General features: G+C 38.3%; 2 protein-coding genes across 3 annotated transcripts; both read right to left on the bottom strand.

Moving 5' to 3' along the window:
- Positions 1-1,084: 1,084 nt before the first annotated feature.
- Positions 1,085-14,533, bottom strand: LOC138606272 (cell division control protein 42 homolog). Of its 2 annotated transcripts, none has more exons than XM_069678736.1 (6): positions 14,461-14,533; positions 8,867-9,007; positions 8,419-8,491; positions 8,064-8,173; positions 7,560-7,757; positions 1,085-2,842 (listed from the first exon to the last, which is right to left on the bottom strand). In XM_069678736.1, exons 2-6 carry the CDS (start codon positions 8,969-8,971, stop codon positions 2,753-2,755), a joined length of 576 nt encoding a protein of 191 aa, XP_069534837.1. In that variant the 5' UTR covers positions 8,972-9,007; positions 14,461-14,533; the 3' UTR covers positions 1,085-2,752. The 2 variants fall into 2 exon arrangements, with proteins under 2 accessions (XP_069534837.1, XP_069534838.1); XM_069678737.1 differs by lacking the exon at positions 1,085-2,842 and adding an exon at positions 3,449-6,179.
- Positions 14,534-15,257: 724 nt separating this feature from the next.
- On the bottom strand, positions 15,258-20,384 carry snrpe (small nuclear ribonucleoprotein polypeptide E). Its single transcript, XM_069678317.1, has 5 exons — positions 20,227-20,384; positions 19,188-19,214; positions 19,025-19,087; positions 17,344-17,422; positions 15,258-15,465 (listed from the first exon to the last, which is right to left on the bottom strand). The coding sequence occupies exons 1-5, from the start codon at positions 20,278-20,280 to the stop codon at positions 15,410-15,412; spliced, it is 279 nt and encodes a 92-aa protein (XP_069534418.1). The 5' UTR covers positions 20,281-20,384; the 3' UTR covers positions 15,258-15,409.
- Between the last annotated feature and the right edge of the window lie 1,063 nt (positions 20,385-21,447).

Below are 21,447 nucleotides of genomic sequence, written 5' to 3'. Positions count from 1 at the left end.
TAATATTTTCCCTTTGCAGAGAGATAAAACTTGTCAGTTTACTTCTGTATCTGTTCTGAATTACTCTGCTCATGCATGCATCAGGCTCACTACTGCTTAGGATGGATCATATTTATTTACTGTCCCTCCATTTTTCGGACGATGGTTCACAAGCTTATAACTGCTATTTATGTTGATTAATCTTTTCTTTTTTTAAACTATTCTTGGTGATCTAGATTTGAGTTTGTATCTTGTGTTTAAGCCTTGACACTTTGTTCTGCATTATGCTCCGATGTTTTCTGACTTTGATTACTGCTGAAGATTAGATACTCGCAGGGCTCGACACAGACCCACAGCCCCTTGCCGCATGCCATCCACACTCTCTTTCCACATTTCTGACTCTATCCACTGTCCTATTAAATAAAGGCACAAAGGCCAAAAAAATTATATCTTTAAAAAAATAAAAGCTTCTTTAATTGCTTAAACCTCACATCCATATAATTGCTTTTAAGTGCACTTTACTCATGTTAAAATCATCTTAAAACTCGATATATATATTTACCTTGATGATTTGGAATCAGTGTGACTTAATTTATTCTTGTATATTTATTATCATACTTTCTTTTTTTGATGATTGCGTTTTGTCGTACCTTAAAACTGTGGAGCATTTTTGTGTATATTCTTCACTATGACCCACAGCAGGGCTCCAACATCAAGGGTTTGTTGTGTTTGGGTGGACAGCGCCCCTTGCTGGCTGAACATGCAATGACAGGTTTAATCAGCTGGGAATGGAAAGGAAACAAGCTAGCGAAATGGGTGCTGTGGTCCTGTATTGCTCATTAAATATAGCCCACCTACAAGACATGGCATGCGGCCAATCACACATATATTACAGAATGTAAGTTACAGTGAAACCCACTTTGACTCCAACCGTATGTAGGTTTTACCTTCAATTTGACTGAAAGCTCTAGTGGACAAGTGGTTTCATCTGAGGTTGAAATATAAGGCACACCAGTAAAACACTGTAAATGAGATAACACACAGAATCAGTCATGTCAGTCAGAAAACAATAAACTATGAAAAAAAGAAAGCAAGGGAAAAGTAGTAAAGGCAATTAAGGTATAAGTTTAATATTTTTGAAAAGAATGCATATACAAAGAACAAAGACTTTAGACAAAGCATTTGGTTTTGCACCAAAACAACAACAGGTTATAATAATTATACTGACTTGAGCTGGACATCAACCCAACTCTAATCCACCAGTTAAGAAAAACAAGAGCCAACCAATCAAATAATCTTTAACAAACAGTATTCTGCCATTGGGTATTTTTTATTCAACTAAACCAATCAGAGGTTTTCTTGGTATAAACTGGCAGGTAAGAGTTCAGATGAGTTCCGACCCCTAAATGTAAAAGGAGTGAAAGTAACCTTTTTTTTATATATTTATATATAAAATAAAAAACACAAACAGAAATAATGAAGAAAAAAAAGATTTTGGTAAAAACACCTGGAGCCTACATCAACATTGTGTTCCAGCTTACATTATAATTACATCTGTTAAACATATTTAGAACAGAGACCAAGGCTCAGCTACATGCACCACCGTACAGTTTGAATGGTTACAACAGACCCGACAGCCAGCCTGGATAAAACACACTACAGGTAGGCACCAAATTCTGATCTGCTACAGAATTCTGGTGGTTCCTCGTGTTCAGTGATCAGTTGTCTGATCTCCAGATTTGGCTGCCAGTGCACGCCAAATATCTTAAGGTTTACACTGATGTCTCTGCTGTACCCACTCTAAGTGTAAAGTGATGACAATGTTCAAACAGTTTCCTGCTTCACCCTCCCTTGGTCCCTGGCAACGCAGAAAGAACACTCCGCTTGTTCTGCTAACACTGTTTAAGTTCCCTGCATCTAAAAGGCCAATTCCTGTGGTCGACTAGCAGACCCATAACTAGTGGATGTCTTTCGCTCTTCAAGTGGTGTCCACACTCCAAATGGACTGACTGCACTGTGAAGGTCCACACTAAAAGGACTGGATATTTACGAAATAAATTCTCTCAATGTAAGAGCTGTGTTTTAGCGAGATTGCCCTTCATTACAGTTACGTCCAGTCAGACCTCCACAGTTTCCTTAGTGGTTAAGAGCTTGTCTATATGGAACAAAAAATAAACATCTCAGCCTTGTCATGTGTTGGAGGAGAAAAGGGGTATTGGCAAACAAAAAACAAAACACCACTACTCTTAGCATTTCTTCTGGTAGTGCTGAGAAAGCGTAGGAACCAGCTGCCACCAGGCAGCTGGGAGATGCTAGGGCAGGGCTTGTATCCATGAAACCTTTACATTGGCTGAGGACAACTGAATTGCTGGTCATCCAAAAGTTGATTAGGCCACAGCACTGACTGAATCAAAATCAATCTATTAAAAGCTCGACAGAGTTAATTCTACTTGTATGTAAGCCTTGTAACTGGATCCCTGTCCGGAGCCATGCTTCACTTGCCCGGAGCCCACAGCAGCCAGGTTAGGTCGTTCCTCTTTCCCAAACTCAGACTTGAGAGTGAAGCTTCTTATTATTGCAGACAATTATCTAAAACTTGGTCGGTGGTTTCTTTCTAGTCTTCCCTATGGAGGACAATGCTGTCAACCAGCCTTAGCAGAGCAAAGGAAATGGGTGTGGGGATGTGTGGGGATGTGTGTGTGCTTGGTATGTATTTTAAGATGTATGTCTGTGTTGTGTGTGTGTTTCTGTGCTTTGAAAAGGTAGGAGCCTCTCATAGCAGCACACATTTGCGTTTCTTCTTGGGCTCTGGGGGCTCCAATGCAGCCAATATCGCCTCATCAAACACATTCTTTAGGCCTTTCTGTAAACAAAAACAGACAGACACACAGGCTAAATGAGGGGGCAACGCAAATACAAACAGTGCAAATAAAAAAGGTTGAGGGAAAACCAAACAGCTTAAACAAAGGTCAAATAACTGGGTGGAAAGTATCATAAGCTAAATGTGAGAGTGCTGTTGGGGACAAAATAAAATCATCACATTTTTAAGGACATTAGAATCTGCAAATAAAAAGCAAGAGAGTTTTCTGTTTTCCTATGAAGGTGGTTATTTGGAGTTAGGTGTGGAAGTCTAGTCTTGAAGTTAAGTGTCAACAACACAAATACATGCATGTGTATTGCAAGGTGCATTTGAATTGTGAAACTTAAAGTCAAAAAGGCAAGTCAAAAAAGAAAGTGGAGGAAAAAGAGAGCATAACCCCGGTGCAACAACGCAAAACAAAGGCAATCAGAGGTTTTTCATTCCACAGCGCCTTTTTCTTCTTTTGTATTAATATCACATCATTTGCTTTGCTGAGGACATCCAGATACAACATAGAAAAGACATATCTAAAGACAAGAAACTAGATCTATACTTAGCCTTAGTGATTTATGTTTGTTTTTTGCCCTAAAGCAGAGCAGCTTACACCATGAGCCCGGTCATGTGAAGTAACCAGAGCTGCTCTGACACAGTGCTGTATTATGAAGTACACCAGTAAGCCCCTCAGCGATGCTCAACTTTGTCGATTAGTCCTACTGAATTCTTCTCTGACAACGCACTGGAAAAAGAAGGGAGCCAGAGAAGAAAGCAAGTTCATTTGTCCTTTATTAATTAATTTCACAGGTCATTTCACACAATTATAGCTTATTTATTATCTGGACTTCCAAAACAACAGGAAATGCACCACCCACACTGGCACATTATTGTCATATTTAGAGAGAGCTGGGCAGAACATGTTTTCTAAAACTTTAAAGAAAAATCCTTTATAAACTAAATAAATAAGTCAGTACAATGATTGTACCAAACATGGAAAACCTAATCTAGTGGTTGTGTTGTCAAAATGGCCAAACACTCCCTATATATGACTTCAGTACTTAATACCATTTATATAAACATAGTAAGACTCCAGTTTCTGTTTAATCAGACTTCAACAGTAGTACAAAAAATATGCATTAGAAATGGAAGCTCTGTTAATGTTGAGATCAATCTCACCAAAGTGAGGCCATCCAAACCCTCCCACACGAACTACTACTACAGGACTGAGAAGAAACACTAATGAAACAAAGGCTGCATCATAAAAAAAACAACCTACATTAGGGGAGCATTGGATCATAAAACCCACGGTTCAGATTGTTTGAAGTTTGAGTCACTGTTCGGATCATTTTTCAGATCAGCAGAAGAAGCTAGCCGTGATCATCAATGTGCATTTAACTGCACGATTTGTGATGCATTCCCCTTAATATTTTATCCATCCTCAACATTCTTTACTGCACATTGCTGCATTTGCAATGATTTATACAAGCAGTCAGATAAATCAGTCTCTTGTATAAAAAAAATACATCTTTGTAAGACCAGTATCTATGTGAACCCTCAAAGCAGTACATCAACATTACAAACTCAAATCAGAAATCCTTCTGTAGTGAATAAATCATGTGCTGTAATCTACAGATGTAATATATATGCACACCATTCATTAGCAGATGGGTGCGTATCTGTGCACTGGCTACACCTGCACTGACGTGTTGTGTGAGACAGGTAAAAATATGTCATGATTTATTTAGGGATTATATCGTCAGTTCTTGGACCCAGCACAGCGCCATACAACAAAGTTTGGACAGATCTACAGGCTCCAGTAGGCTGTGGTAGAAAGTTAATAATGTTGAGCTACAGGTTGTTCTCACACACAACTGGCAGCAGATACAAAATAAATACAAGCACGGAGAGTGAGAGGAGAAAAGTCAATGCACCGTTTGATACAAAGTACCCAATTATGCGTAGAAATATCAAGCATAAAGGATCCATTTCTGTGTTAAAAGCTGCAGATTCTTTTTTTATTTTAAAAGAATACATTATCTTTACATCTGTACAGCGGATCTCTGTGGTGGACATATGCACCACTTAAGTGCTGCTGTGCTTAAGTGCTGCTTGAAGTTTGGGCTCAATAGCCCAAACTTCAACTTCACTATCCAGTGTAGCAGCATCCACTTTTTGACAATTTTCTTTTTAATTTCCAAACTTGTTGAGTGAAACACAACATTCTGTCTTTTGATTGCAAGTCTACATAAGGAATAATTGGCCGAAACGTATTTTACAGCATGATGATAAATTCGGCATCAATCTGCTGGTCACCTCTGTGCCGAACCATGGGGGGTGACCTGTACGGATCACGGAGCAACTATGATCTGTTGTACCCTACATCCTCATTAAGATGCCTCTCTATTGTTGGCCAGCCGCAATAATGAGTACTGGGTCACAGTAGGAAAACTCTGAGAGATCCAGTGATGTAGAGCTAACTAAGCTGACATAAACTACTCCAGAAAGTCCTCAGTAGTAAGTGACACCAGTGTTGCCCAATAACACGAGAATAGCAAAATTAGAATCTCGGCGTTCAGATCACAGCACTTTCTCCTTCTGTGAAATTCTTATGCAGAGGAAAGCAAAAAATATAAACATTTTCACTTTGGAAAACATCTCTAATGTAACCATTGTTTATGCTGGCCTCACCTCATTTCACCGTCCTGCTCCTGCCCACTTAAATAATATCTGTTGTTGCCCTACAATCTGCCTGAATCCATGTAAATGCAGTATGAGAGCTCTACAGATACTAAGCATCACTAGCGATCTTCTAAAATGTCTGGGGTATTCAGTAACACCGATGTTGTCAGAAGTTTAATGACTGTCAGGAAATATTTCTCAAAAAGGATCCCTACTCGAGCAGTTAAATATAAATCATATAAGCACACCAAGAACAAATGTCAGAATTTACAGATTAGATAAGGCAAAAAGAAAAGTCACTGAAGTTTAGAAAGGCCTTGAGCCAACGTATCAGGCCACAAAAGATTAGTTTCAATGCACTCTCAATACAGAGTAGTAGTTTGTGTCAGGAGTGAGGTTAGTAGCCAACAATAGATAGTTAGTTAGAAAGCTGAGACTGAGTTTGGAATAGATTTCAAAAGCAGCACATGTAAAGAGATATAGAAAATGAAGAAGGAGAGATTGAGTAGAGGAATTAAAAATGCAGCGAATAATGTCAATCTGAGGAGGATGGGGTATGAGCAGAGTGGCACACAGCTCAAAATAAACAGCATTTCCTCTTTCTCTGCGTCTCAGGTGGCTCTAGGGCAGCTAGGATAGCTTCGTCAAATACATTCTTCAGCCCTCGCTACAATGACAGGAGAGGGAAGAGAACAACAGCATAATTAGCAAAGCAAACACAGAAAGAGATTGATGGAAGAGGAGGCTAAGAGGAACATGGCAGAAATAGGAGGAATGCATTTGCGTGAAATCCAGAGAGAAGGTACAAGATGTACAGTACGACTGTGAAAAGGAGGTGGAGGCAAAAGGGTGAAGAGTGACGTATGATAGAGTGGAGATGGACTGAAAGGAGAAAGGTGCAGCTGCTGAATAGTGTGCTGAAAGTGAGGTGTGGACCGAGTGGGAAGATCCCTGACAGGAAACAGGAAATGACATCAGCAGCTATGCAACAGTGGTGCCAGGCAGAGAGGGGGGAGAGGAAGGAAGGGGCTGAGCAGAGAGGTGGGGGCTACATCGACACTATTGTTCTCATGCTGAATGAGGCAGAGCTCATCTGTTCTTCTCTGACTCCCTCAGCTCACCTCCTCCTTTAAGTTTGTAATAGTGATGCATCATATGATCAGGACTCAATGGATTAGATATACTCATAAAGGCACAAACTGACCTATTACGTCAATCCAACAGAAGCAATGGATACTACAATAATCAATCTAATAGGAGTAAAAAGTGTTTATTTGTCAGATCACACAGTGATCACAACAAATTAATTAAAGATGTGACATTTAAATAGTGAAATAAAAAGTAAGCCAGGCTTCTGAATCAGGTTCTGTCACAACCCCTGCTTCTCTTTCAAATTATAGAAGTTATGTTGTTATCTTTACATTCGACCTTTACAATCTTAATCAAGTTATTAATGTCTTAAAATATTTATTTACTAATCCAAGTCAGTGTCCTTCAAAGCTGCACTGTTCATGTACCAATAGGTACATGAACAAAGGCCAGGGCCGCGCTTTGCTGGGAGACACCCAGGAAAAAGGAGCAACAGTCCAGGTGAGTGTCACTCAAACTAGACCCTCAAACACTGTGTGTTTCAGAGGACCGTAGTTAAATGACCCTTTTCACATTAAACTCTCAATACTCCACTTTGATGTGTTACAGATTCTACTAAATACAACCTATACTGCTCTCTTATCTAGCACTAACACATCAGAAGGCAGACTTCTCAATATAACCAGGATACACTATGTTCTGAACCAAGGTTATTAATGCATATAAAAGGCATCTGATTAATGGCAATTGTCAATACCACTTAGCTTGTGAGTTTGAAAAGTGACCGAAACCAAACCAACATGCAAAACAAAACTCATCAACCATAGCGTGCACAGGCCAAGGGGATATTGACATGTTCCTCTTTCCTCCTTTTTCTTAGTTCTTGCCATTGAGGTGTAAATAATGTGCGTCTAGAAGTGTATATGTGTGTTACTGTAAAATCAGATCTGTGTATTACCTGTGTGAGGGCTGAGCACTCCACATATTTCACAGCCTTGAGGTCTCTTGCCAGCTTCTCGGCTGTCTCTGGAGTGATGGGCTTTTGCTTGTTCTTGGCCAGCTTCTCTATAGTAGATGGATCGTCCCGCAAGTCAATCTGAGTCCCAACTAGCAGGAAGGGGGTCTTTGGACAATGGTGGGTGATCTCTGGAACCCACTGGATACGCAAAAACACAGTATGAAGGAAATATTAGTGATTTTTTAATTATGAATTTAAGCATTCAATGGGCAATGCCAGGCACCTAGGTGCACTTTACAGCAACTGAAATGATAGTGGACATGCAATGTAGAAACATGGAAAAATGACAAATCAAATGCACATCACCGAATCAGACTATGTATATTATGTCAATATGAATTAAGGGTGAATTAATTGTGATGATGATTATTTTTAAATCTCTAAAAACATACAATACATACACATTTCACAAAGGAAAGGGGAAAAGAAAAAAAATCCACTTGCCTTTTCTTTGACATTTTCAAAGGAGGAGGGGGACACAACAGAGAAACAGACGAGGAAGACATCTGTCTGGGGATAACTCAGAGGTCGTAACCTGTCGTAGTCTTCCTGACCTGGAGAAACCACACATAAGCATGTTAAACTCACACAGTCTGGGCATGATGTGTATTACGTGTTTGTCCTACTGATGCAAACCAAATTGCCCCTTGGGGACAATAAAGATTTTCCAATCCAATCCAATTATGCAACCTGACTGACTGATTGGACAATGCAGAATGTAGCCTACCAATTAATTAAATAATTGTCATATAATGTCATAGAACAGAACTAAAGGGTAGGTTGGAATTACAAGACATACCTGCTGTGTCAAACAAGCCCAGGGTGTAAGGCTCCCCTCCAATCATTACAGTTACAGCATAGTTATCGAACACCTTCAAAACACAGAACAAAACCAAATGTCAATTATATACACTTTTTTATTACTACAACAGTTTGACATGTGTGTATTTATATTAAAACACACATTTGTTTTTTTAATTTCCAGTGCTGGTATTTTTTGTGTCACAATATTATACACAATATAACTGACCATCTTCATGCATCAGGTTCTAGCTCGGACAGTCTTATTTTTTTTTTTAGAAAGCTGTATTCTTAATATCACTGATGATCTACCATGGTTTGGTACTTTTTAAGTTCAGAGAAGAAAACAAAAAGTACCCACTGTGTGGAACCGTTATGTCCCAGGGTAAGGGTTTAACATTTATGTAAGATCATTCCCTGTCTAGCAACATTTCCCACACACTTACCGTAGGTACATATTCAGAGGGGAATTTGTTTGTGGTGTAAGAGATGAGCAGGCAGGTTTTACCCACAGCACCGTCCCCAACTACAACACACTTGATGGTCTGCATAGCTGCGTTTTACAGTCCTTGCTATTCATTCAAGATCTGAAACAGAAAACCAAAAAGAAAATGCAATTAATTAGTTAATGACATCACTTATTGGGGAACAAACTATAAATTAACCCACATGAAGGGGAAGAACTAGGTATACTGTATTCACCCACATTTAGCATTCTGCACAACCCAAGGGAGAACTTGAAAGGATGCCTTGTTCATGTGTCAATAATAAACTGTAGGTAAAAACTATTTTCAATATAACTGTAAATTGGAGCCCGACTTAATTCTGACAATTAAGGTGACCCATGCACTGAGAACATGTCATTATGTACTTTGTGGGGATGCTCAGAGAAAATATCCCAGTGGTTAATAACCGGACCTGCCTGATCTACCACAGAGTCAATGGTTGCCCATGTCCCAGATGTCTCAATGAGGTTTTAAGAACAAAGATGCAGCTGGAGACCCGTTCGTGGAGCAAATGAAACACTGTAAAAGTGCCTCACATGAATACATTGTGTGGCCATGGTACCACCTAATTTAGAGCATTTGGGTGAAGGACAATGTGGACAGAAGGGAAAAACACTAGAACAGGGATGACTCATTTCCACATAATTCCCAGGAAAAAGATAAGCAATCAAATCAGTACTAGAGTTAGCCTAATACTACAGAGGTGCCAAGGAACACAGGTCATATGGTCTTCAGCTACTTTTTAAATAGGTTTTATGATTTTAAACAATAAAGTGTTGGCAATGAGCTCACAACTTGTCAACATGTAAAAGACTGCCCAATGACTGCAAAAGTTATACACGTTCAAGCTAAGCTAACAGAACTGGGGCCAAACACAGTTTGTTATCTCTTACTAATTCAAGGATATATTGAAGCTGTAAACAACATTCCTTTTAGTAAAATGAATAAATATCACTGTAAGTGATGGTGTTACTATTCCGGGCATCTGTGGTTGGAACATGCAAAAGTGAAGTGCGGTTGTTTTTGGCTTATTCTAAAGGGACCCGGGTTTTGGCTTTTTCAGGAAACAAAAGGAAACATACTCTGCAGTATTAGTAAATAGGGCAAAAACAAAAGGAATGAGCAGATGGCCTCTAAGCTGGGTCAACTTTCACACTAGAGGGCTATTATCCTTAAAAAAAACGTGAAATTTTAAGGATCTCGACAATGGTGAAAAATACAAAGGATGCCACCAAAAACAATCAATATCAGTAGCCTGCATCCATTTGGGATTTACATAATCACCAGCAAAGGGTCATTTGGAGCAGTGACAATTCTATTAAACACAATTGATCTTTGAAACTGGAATCGGGACAAGTCAACTGTGATACAGGTCAAATGGTTACAGAAGCACACAGAGAATCTAAATCTGTATATAGCTGAGACATTAAAACAAATAACCCATTACTCTACAGACAGAAAATTAATGACACTATTTTAATATTCCTTGTTTCCATCATTTCCTCTGCAACGATGCCAAATGTCACCGGAGGATGATGAAATGAGAAGCCTGCTGGTTGTCTTTGCCAAATAATTAACTGAATATCCTTGGCTTTGGGGCTGTTGGTTGGCCAGATCAAATAACGTAAAAGATCACACCTGGCAACTTTTAATGAGCACTTTTTTTTTTTTTTTTTTAAGACATTTTATAGACCAGTTAATCAAGAATATAATCTATGGATTCATCTATAATAGTTGTAATTTGTAGCTGCACCCTTAAATTCAGCCATTATACATTTTATTATGTACACCAAGGCTTATCCTGTGACATACGTTTTCAAACGAAACAGACAAAAAGATGGGGATTGGCGAAATAATAAACCTTGCCCTTGAATAACTGCGAAAATGGCATTCAAAGACAATACAATATAAGTAGTATGTGGACCATAGTATTCCCCCGTTTCTCCTCCATAAGTTCCAGTATGTCAGCGCTAAGCCACTGCAGAGCTCTGCACCACAGGATGGGGGTGGGGTTGTCATTGAGGGAAGCAGGAGGGACAAAACTTAATGCACCAAATATTACAGTGCAACATGCAAAGGAGCAGAACACAGGATGATGTCCTGCAGAAACACAATGAACACTATGGTACTGATTTTTTTCAACAAGGCAATGCCTTTGCAACATAGGCTGGAATTGCGTTAAATAGCCCTCCCTTGTTCAGTGGAAATGACAATCTGAAATATGATACTGATACACAACTGTTTTTAAAAGAAATGTAGATTTGTATCTCGTCAACATGAGTGTGTCTTGCAGTAAAGCAGGGAGAGAAAGCCAAGGGGCATTTCTTACTCGCTCTACTTTAGATGCACAGTATGACATTTTTGTGTCTAGGGTTTCTTTGAATAAAAACTCAAACAAAAGACGTAGTTTGACGACAGAGTAGCATGGCATTGTGTGAGTTTTTGTCTTCATTGTTACACAGCCACTGCCGATAACAATACACAGCTCTGAAAATAATTAAGAGACCATTCCAAAATATCCTTAAATCAGCATCTCTCTCTAAATGTCATATCCAGCCCAATCCAGATCTGAACCCCATTGAAAATATCTGGATTGTGATCAAGAGAAAGATAGATAGTTACAAGCCATCAAACAAAACCGAGCTGTTTGAATTTTAGTGCCAAGTGTGGCATAATGTCACCCAACAGCAATGTGAAGACTTGTGGAGAGCATGCCAAGATGCATGAAAGCTGTGATTGAAAACCAGGTAATTCCACCAAATATATATTTCTGAACTTTTCCCAACTTAAAACATGAATATGATGTTGTTTAAAAATGAAGTCTAAGTCACATTTATTCATGCTTTAATATTTCATTCTAATGAAACAGCGAAAAGTAGCATGACATAACATCAACTGTTCTCCAACTTCCTTCCTCACTTTCTGATGTATCACCTAATGTTTCCTGTGTTTTTCTGGTAGACATGCAACCAAATGAAAAAAAAATATTACTTTGGACAAAATTACAGATTTGTCTGGGTTTTTACATTGTTGGAAACATTTGGGCATGTGTGAGTATACCACTCACTAAAACATATAATATAGGTCCAGCTGTTTTTAGACATTTAAATGTGGAAATGGGCAATACAAAGATTACATAGTGTAGTTTTAAAGGTCCTAATTTGATTTAATCCAACTAAGGCTTGCTATAGTCATAACTCTCATAATGCTAATATTACAAATTTTGAACCCGAAATGATTTTTCCATCACTACCCATCAATCATATATTATATCGCCCCCAAGACAGCAATGTCAATATGGAAAGAAAACCATGTGAATAATACAAAATATTACTGTCCAAGAAATGGTTGTGGTGAACATTGTTGCGTAAGAGTAGGGCTGCTTCGGATATTGTCAAACTAATAGATAATACCGTACTCTTGAAAAGCATAGACTCAACCGCTTGCAACCTTGACGAAAGGCCCATTAAGTTAGGACTCTGGTGAGTTTACTTTGACTACGGACAAAACTGTGCTGATAGAAAGGAAAAAAAACAGATATGAGACAACGAAACAAGCTATTGCACAGCAAACTAGGAATTTACAAAAAAGTTCACAAATCCAAGTCCACAAAATAATGTGCCAACAATGGAAAAATCATTTCTCTGCCTTTCTTAGTTATCTGTCTGTTGTCTGTTATATTTAAGCCTGTCAAATGGTGTGTGTACATTCAAAAAAAAAAAATCGTAAGATGAGCACCTGAAAGTCTCAACTCTATAAAATCTTTGCAGCACTCGCTTTGAATTTGCAGGTTATGTCACTGTATAAAATCTAAAAACTTTTTGCAATGGCACTAATTTCTAGTCTAGTAAACTGATGGCCATGGGTGACCAGGGGCTGCCACTGCTGCAATAACCCTGCCAGACTTAATCCACACATTTGTGTTTGTAGGCCAGCAAGCACTCTGAGGACAGGCCAGCTTAAAGACTAGTAGTGAAAGCAGCTGAAACTCAGTGTGTTGTGGCCATGTCCTCATAATACAAAGATCCTGATATGAAATAACTTGTGTCAGGCAATGCATTAAGTGCTATTAAGTTAACAACCACAGAATCAAACATCTCTGCTTCCAAACAGCTTCACACTTCCAAGGTTTCAACTGAAATTACATGGGATTTAGCAACATATCCTCAAAGATTGGACACAGATTTCTTCTCAACCAAACCCTCATTTATGCGCAAAAACAGACTTAACTTGGAAAAATCCTTAGATATCTGGATGTTTGAAACTTGATGCAGACAAACTGCAAGTCAATGAATCAATCACAAACATTTTCTTTTGACATACACAGGACTACATTACATTAGTGCCCTCACATTCTACATGTATAAATGTGTGGTGTAGAATCATATTGTTGCCATCAGCCTGTACGTGCCATTATCACCAACAAAATAACACATTTTTTAAAGATGACAACTAAGAGATGACGACCACTGAGAGCTGAAACGGAATACAATTTTTAACAACCACAGAATCAAACATCCGCTTCCACACAGCTTCACGCTTCCAAGGTTTCAACTGGCATTACATGGGATTTAGCAACATATCCTCAAAGATTTGACACAGATTTCTTCCAAGTTTATCTCAACCAAACCCTTATTTATATGCAAAAACAGACTTAACTTGGGAATCTGGACGTTTGATTCTTGACGCAGACAATGAAGTCAATGAATCAATCACAAACATTTTCTTTTGACATCAACACAAAATCTATTACGATGGGTTACACTAGTGCCCTCACATTCTACATGTCCAAATATGTGGTGTAGAATGGTTTTGTTGCTATCAGCCTGTACATGTTATTATCACGAAGAACATATCACTTCTAAGCGATGACGACCACTGAGGGCTATTACTGTTAGCTTTGAGGCATAAGCCTTAGCTTCTGTATTTCGGCCACATCCCCGGCCTCAATCTGGCCTAATTTCCTGCCGACTGGTAAAACTGCGGACATATTAAACACCCTATCCGCCCAGTTCATAACCCGGGTAGCATTGTGAACCTTTAACAACTATACTGTACGACTACAATCCGAGAAATTACTTTGGTTAAAAAAATTACCAACTTGGTGTTTCTTAACGGTTATCCCTTTTTATTCAGTTCGTCAACAAGCTAACCGCTAGCTACTATCTAACATATAACATAAATCTTTTGATATATTCTGATCTTACTTAAGGCCAAGAACTGTGAAAGGATCATAGTACTAAAATACAAAAATAAATTCCATGTGAAATATAGTTACTATTCAGTCTCAAGAGGTTACGTTACTAGCCGGTCCAATGTTACAGACTGCACCGTCTGCTTGCTTTGCTAACAGCTATGCTGATAGATTTGCTAGCTAACTGGCTGAGCTTATGTTTTAGCTAAATACTGTACCTAATATAACAAACAAAACTAATGTACCACAAACGTACACTGCACATGATGTTGCGAACATTAAAACATAAAATAAACCACAGTTAAATCAGAATAATACAGAAATATATATTTTCCCGTACCGTTTCCACTGTTTGTGTCTTTACGCCGGGCGTTGGCAGCTCCGCGCTAGGGGCTTCCCAGTCAACAGAACAGGGACCCGTTGCGTGCGTACTCAACTACTACGTCATTACGTTAATCAATTTCATTACAACCTGATCATTTTTCTCTGAAAGTAGGTCATTTTGCACAAGCCAAAGCCAAATACCAAATACAAAGCATAAATAGTTCAACAAGAAGGGTTTCACCATTTAAGAAGAAATGTGATTCATGGAAGTCTTTTAAACTGAGTTAACTTCTGATAATAAAGCTTGACTGTTTCCAGCAGTATCTGACGTCAACATAGAATAAGTATGTCCAAAACACTTTGATAGAGAAATAACACTTTACATTGTCCCAACAAATGTCTAAAGGTTAAATACATTTCAGCAAATTTAATGTTTAGAACATTCTAAAAGTGTCCTTCAATTACTTAATACATTTAGATGGAATTGATTTGCTTTTATGCATTGTGCAGTTACTATGCTTTAAACCTTTACTTGTATTATAGTGTAGTTCATAATGACATGTTTGTTTCACAACACACACAATGTAGCAATATTGGAGCAGCACGACTACAATTTCACATATTATCTAAAAGGGACTACGTCTTCTGTTCTGTTATACTGCATTTGGAGCTGCAAGTTTGACCTACATAATAAGTACAATGCAATGTAGTTGTCTACCACTAGATGGCAATGCAGCACAATGACCCAAATACTCATGCAAACAACTGAAGGGTTAGAAATATTAAGTGAAATCAGAATAAAAAGACAACAGCTGTTAGAAAAAAAACTTTATTCTCAAAATGTAACCATGTGGTAGAAAGAATCAATTACAATATTCATGTATAATTAACATGAACACAACTCAAAAACAGTTGCCAAAACAAGAAGGGAAAATAAGGAGGATGATTTGTTGGTCTCCATTGTCCTAGTTAGACACACTCTGCAGCAAGGTAATGTTGTCTCCTTTCAACATGATCCTCCCTGGGAGACATGGATAAAGAAAGAGGGAGAAACCCAAGTAGAGGTGGATCAAAAGAGCGAGATGATGGATGGGAAGAGATACAAAGTGTCAGTTCACTTTTGGACAAGAGTGTTTATCAACTTGGCTACAGATGTCAGGGTATCACAGTACATGCAAGATAGGATACCCATTTGAATTATATACTAATCAATCCCCCCACATCTGAAGAGTGTTCCTTTTAGAGTCAGAGATTTAACACTCAGAAAATCTTATGGGGTGATTGGTCCCTGTCCAAGGTTTATTGGTAAACACTTATTTTTCAACACATAATGTAGAAAATAATAATTGAGGTTATTTAGAAGTTGTTTATCACAGTTTGTTCAGCAGAGCACACTCCAAATCCATTATCTAATACTCTCAGCACTGGCTAAAATCACATGCATCATAATCACGTAATCCCAGCTGAGCAAATCATGTTCCGCATTGCCTTGTCAGGTAGGGTTTTTACGTAAAGTTGCAAACTATTTTATGAAATACACACTGGAGGGTTATTAAAAAGTGACAATGATGGCCACAATACTGATGTTTTTTTTCCCTTTTAAAATCAGTATCCATCTTAAAAATCTTACACACCGATCAGCCAGAACATAATGACCACCTGCCTAATATTGTGTAGCTCCCCCTTTAGCCACCAAAACTCGTTGAGGCATGGACTTCACTAGACCTCTGATGGAGTCCTGAGGTATCTGGCACTAAGGCGCAGCAGATCCTTTTAGTCCTGTAAGTTGCAAGATGGGGCCTCCATGGATCAGACTTGTTTGTCCAACACACCCACAGATGCTCGATTGGATTGAGATCTGGAGAATTTGGAGGCCAAGTCAACACCTTGAACTCGTTGTCGTGTTCCTCACACCACTCCTAAATCATGCTAAAAGGGGCCACTGCGATTAGGGAATACCATTTCCATGAAGGGGTGTACTTGGTCTGCAACAATGTTTAGATAGGTGGTACGTGTCAAAATAACATCCACATAAATGGCAGAACATTGCCCAGGTAAGCGACCCACACACACTCAGCCATCCACATGATGTAAAAGAAAACGTGATTCATCAGACCAGGCCGCCTTCTTCCATTGCTCAGTGGTCCAGTTCTGATGCTCACATGCACATTGTAGGCGCTTTCGGCAGTGGACGGGGGTCATCATGGGCACCCTGGCCGGTCTGCAGCTACGCAGCCCAAAATGCAACAAATGCTCTGTGTGTTCTGACACCTTTCTATCAGAACCAGCATTAACGTTTTCAGCTATGTGAGCTACAGTAGCTCTTCTGTTGGATCGACCACACGGGCCAGCCGTCGCTCCGCATGCGCATCAGTAAGCCTTTGCCGCCCATGACCCTGTCACTGGTTCACCATTTTTTTTTCTCTCTTGGACCACTTTTGGTAGGTCCTGACCACTGCAGACCAGGAACACCTCACAAGAGCTGCAGGTTTGGAGATGCTCTGACCCAGTCGTCTAGCCATCACAACTTGGCCCTTGTCAAAGTTGCTCACATCATTACGTTTGTCCATTTTTCCAGCTTCCAACACATCAACTTTGAGGACAAATGGTCACTTACTGCCTAACCTATCCCACCCACTGACAAGTGCCATTGTAACGAGATAATCAATGTTATTCACTTCAACTATGAGTGGTCATAATGTTATGGCTGATCGGTATAGGTCGAGCTCTAATTTCTAGTGTCTGCTCTTCTTTTTTCAAAGACAGGGTTGACAAGGTCAATAAATGTCTGGTGAAATTTTTTGGCTGTCGCTATTCCTTATTACAAATATGTGCCAAGCTAAGCTATTAAAAAAACAAAAAAAAAAAACACATGTATCCAAATATGAGGGGCCCTTACCCAGTGGCTTTCTGTTCTTAGTCTTCATGTGGACTTCCTCAGCGTCATCTAGAACCAGGTTCATGTACTCATCAAATCCCTAAGACAGCAACAGAACAGCCAAAAATTAATTTCCAACGGCCTCATAAAGGAGCATTTTCATTTTGTTATTCTAAATCAGAGTAATTTGATTCTTAAAAACTTCTTGTTACAACAAAGTAGCCCATAACCTAGACGAGAGATGATCAATGTTAAATTACAGTCAAAGAGATGGAGGAGAGAATATTACACTGCAGGTGATGTTGCACTGTTGGGTGAAAAAGATGAGGTTTTTTAAAGAAGCCATGGGTGCATTTTACCATTATCTGACATTTGAAAGTAGCAAGAGAGAAATTAACCATGGACGTTACAGTAAAGTGGCATATCTTTTAATAAAAAGGCGACCGGATCACCTGCTAAAAAAGGATGTTACTCTGGACCGTGACATGCAGAAAGACCTTGAGTCAGATATAGAGAACTGCGCAGGTTGCCAAGCTCAAGTACTGCAAAAAAAGTTCCCTAAAATCATGATTAAATGCAACTTTAGAAAACCCAATGTGTACAATTTGGTCTTCAGTAGGAGGCCCATTTATGTAATTGGGTTGGTGATTTTTTTAAATTGAAATCAAAGATAGCATTCTGGGTATGCCATCATGAGTTATAAAATGAGTGTGCAAATCAGTTCCAGTCAAACGTTACAGAAATTGTGTTTAAAAAAACAACTTAAAAAGCATTGTTCTGCATTCTGATAACTGAAATATTTTAGTTGTTTTATGATGTTTTAAAAAGCAAAAAGGAGGTAATTTGCCAGGTTATCCAGAACATACTTGGATTTGTTTTACGGTACACTTGAAATAATTCCGGGAAATTTAGTTACATTTTGGAAAACACACCAACTAAAATAATATTAACAAAAAACAACAATAAAAAATATGGCGTCTTGCTTATATGCTTACATGCTCACACGTGTAAATACAATGATATGGTGGTCACTGGTGAGTTGATTTTATACATGTTACACTAAGCCGGTCCCATTTCCTCATGCAAACTGGAATAATTCATTTTGCACAGGGCCACAGACCTCAGGAAACAAGCCGATGAATCACTTACATTGATTATTTTAATATACTGTACATGTGCTGTATTTTGTTTGTTGTTGTTTACATTAATAGGGCTGCAATTCAACACCGTTTATGTCCTCTGATCTTACATATTTTTGCTGCATCTTTGGAAGTGTAGTTAACTTTAGTTTCTTCAAAAGTTCTGTTCAGACAAAAACAGAGCTCTTAAAAAAGGACAACATATGCCCACTCAGACACGACCAGACACTTTGGGCAAATCATCTTTCTGCTGCTTCCAACTTTCTCCACAAATGCTTAACAATACCATACAATACAGTTGTACCATATTACTGTATTCAAGCAGCCTGGAGGCTTGAAAACCATAAAATGGTGATTTAATCTCAGAGCAGCCTTTTATGAGTGCATGTTTACCAAATGTTTATTATTTATTATAATTAGTATTTTTCATTGAATGCCTTTATTGGAGACATGGTCTCAAAATCTCAGGCCATTCAGCCTGCTTTCTATAATTATACAATGATTGTCCACGTGTTTTGATCCAGTTCAATGAAACAGAAAAAAATAACAAAAAGATAACTTACAATGATGCAGCCCTCTATCCGCATGTTCACCTGTTCATACAGCCAGACCTGGATCCGTGAGCGCTGGGAATGAGATGATGAACAGGATAAGTGACGTCTATTATATTCTTACTTCACACAAAATCACATTAAATCATGGAAAATGGTTTTAGTAAACACTTACATTTTGTAGATACCTGAAAATCAGGTTCTGACAAATGGAGTCAAGGAAATGCAATATTAAAAAGCAAATACAAATACTGATACAAGCTCAACTGGTTCACAGTTGACAGTCACAGATAATGTTGCCTGGTTGCTTTTTGGTCTTTTCTACTCTGGAAGCGTTTGAAAAACTACACTGAAGAAAGGTAATGTAAAGCCTACATCTGATTAAAGCTCGAGTGAGGAGTTTTTTGCTGGTTATGAAACAGACTGAAATTGTTTATGATTACTCTAGTCTATAGGAGCTACAAAAGCAAACCAGACCATAAGCAACAAGATTGAATATTTCTATATAGTTATCTTTAATGCCTGAAACCGCTGGTGGGGGGGTAGGTGTCAGACGAAGCGATTAAATGCACGCAGCCTTTGTTTTACATTTTCCAGGCAAAAAAATTAAAGTGAGCGATACATATGACTTAAAGAAAGCAGGATAAGAGTTTTTGTTAAAAACCACCACTTAAGCATGTACAGGACAAAATCAGCAAAGAGAAAATATGTACAGCTTTGTCCACAGAGGGTGCCAAAATCAACACAAACCAAAAGTTCCTCACAGGAGCTTTCAATATAGGGATACTAGCTACCCTTTAACGAAAACGCATATTTATTTCGACGTTGAACTAGCAATTTAAGCAGTTATTTACGTAAAGATCATTGGCATCGAACATACACCACAATGTAACGTTCACGTTACAAAACCGGAGTTTTATATGCAGTTCAGCGCGCTATGGGTAGGTAAAGTTAGCGTTAGCTAGCCTATAAATGCACGTCAAAGACTCACAACAGAAAAGAGTTCTATATTTAAATCTATATTTAAAATAAGCATGTATGATCCTGCTTGTAATCAGTCCTTCTAACAGGTCAAAGCTCTGTACAAACTGTCCTCATTCTTACTCCAAGGAACAAATTACGAGACAGCTAATGAGAAAGGGTTAGCCTCGATGCTAAGTTATTGTAGCAAGTAATTCATCAGCGTCAGTGGTTCATTGCCGTAAAAAGGATACAATGGGCTGCACCATAACCTTCTGGACCTTCTGTCCTTGTCCTCTATACGCCATTTCTCCAAAAATACAATACCAGCGATTGGTATATTATGAAAAAAATTGCACTGCTTTCACAGAGTGCGCTTAAACGAAATGCTCACGTTGTGAGATTGCATCAATGGCGGGTTTCCTTCCGCGTGCAGGATCCGTTAAAAAAAAAGATGTGATATAATGTGAACAGCGCCCCTGCAGGTAGGAGGTAATTACTGCACCCCCTTGTTACTCAAACATTTGCTTGATTGTGAAAGCCATGCACCAGTGCACGTATATACATTTAATTTGGCAAACTTACAACAATAAAGATATTATATTAATTTATTTTATTACTTTATCTAACAGGGACAGTGTACATTCAGGAACACTGCTGTAAATGTGCCAGAGTTAGCCAAGAGGTTATTTTTCAGCTGTAATCCCTGGACTGATGTTTTGAGTCAGCCTAACAAACTTAAATACATAAAATAAAATTTAAATTTAAATTACAAAGTTATTCAAATCAAACGTTATAAAAACGTGCAACACAGAGGCTTGCAATACATGATATGCAACAAAACAAACACATATAATAATGTTCATAAATATATGGACTAAATGATACTACATTGTGCTGCATTTTTAGACAATGTTACAAAAATATGCAAAGCAGAGGCACAGACATAAAAAGAAAAAAACATGCATTATATTACATAGTGACAAAAATATTATCAATATAACCTTTTTTCTATTCATGAGCAGGCTCTGAATATAGATAATGTAATATTTTATAAATCAGTGTAAATCATATAATCATCATAAATCATTTATTCAAACTTTAATAATGTTTAAAGACCCAAGTGAAGCCACATTTTTAAATGACTAACCACTGTTGTCAGTAGCTCTCAAGTGATTTTATTATTTAGAACATGTTTACATGACATGTTATTTACATCTGTTCCTTTCTTATAAAAATACAACTCACATTTATATTACTCATAAATACATCTCCAGTAGAAATTATTGTTGTAAGGTCGAAATCCTGACCCGTGATAAATGTAATGAGAAGGGGAAAAAAGGTGGTAAATCCTGTCAGGAGTTAAAATCCAATGCAAAAGGTTGAAACCTATTTTGTATTATACAAATGGCTTCATTGGATTGGATTGGATTAGATTTATTTCGAGCATGTACAAAAGAAGGTCATACAGAAAA

The sequence above is a fragment of the Semicossyphus pulcher genome, unplaced genomic scaffold, assembly GCF_022749685.1.
Source record: "Semicossyphus pulcher isolate SPU_LCO1_2020_fin unplaced genomic scaffold, fSemPul1.0.p SCAF_3, whole genome shotgun sequence".
In the NCBI taxonomy this organism is placed as follows: Eukaryota; Metazoa; Chordata; class Actinopteri; order Labriformes; family Labridae; genus Semicossyphus; species Semicossyphus pulcher.
This window is presented reverse-complemented; position numbering and strand designations above follow the sequence as displayed.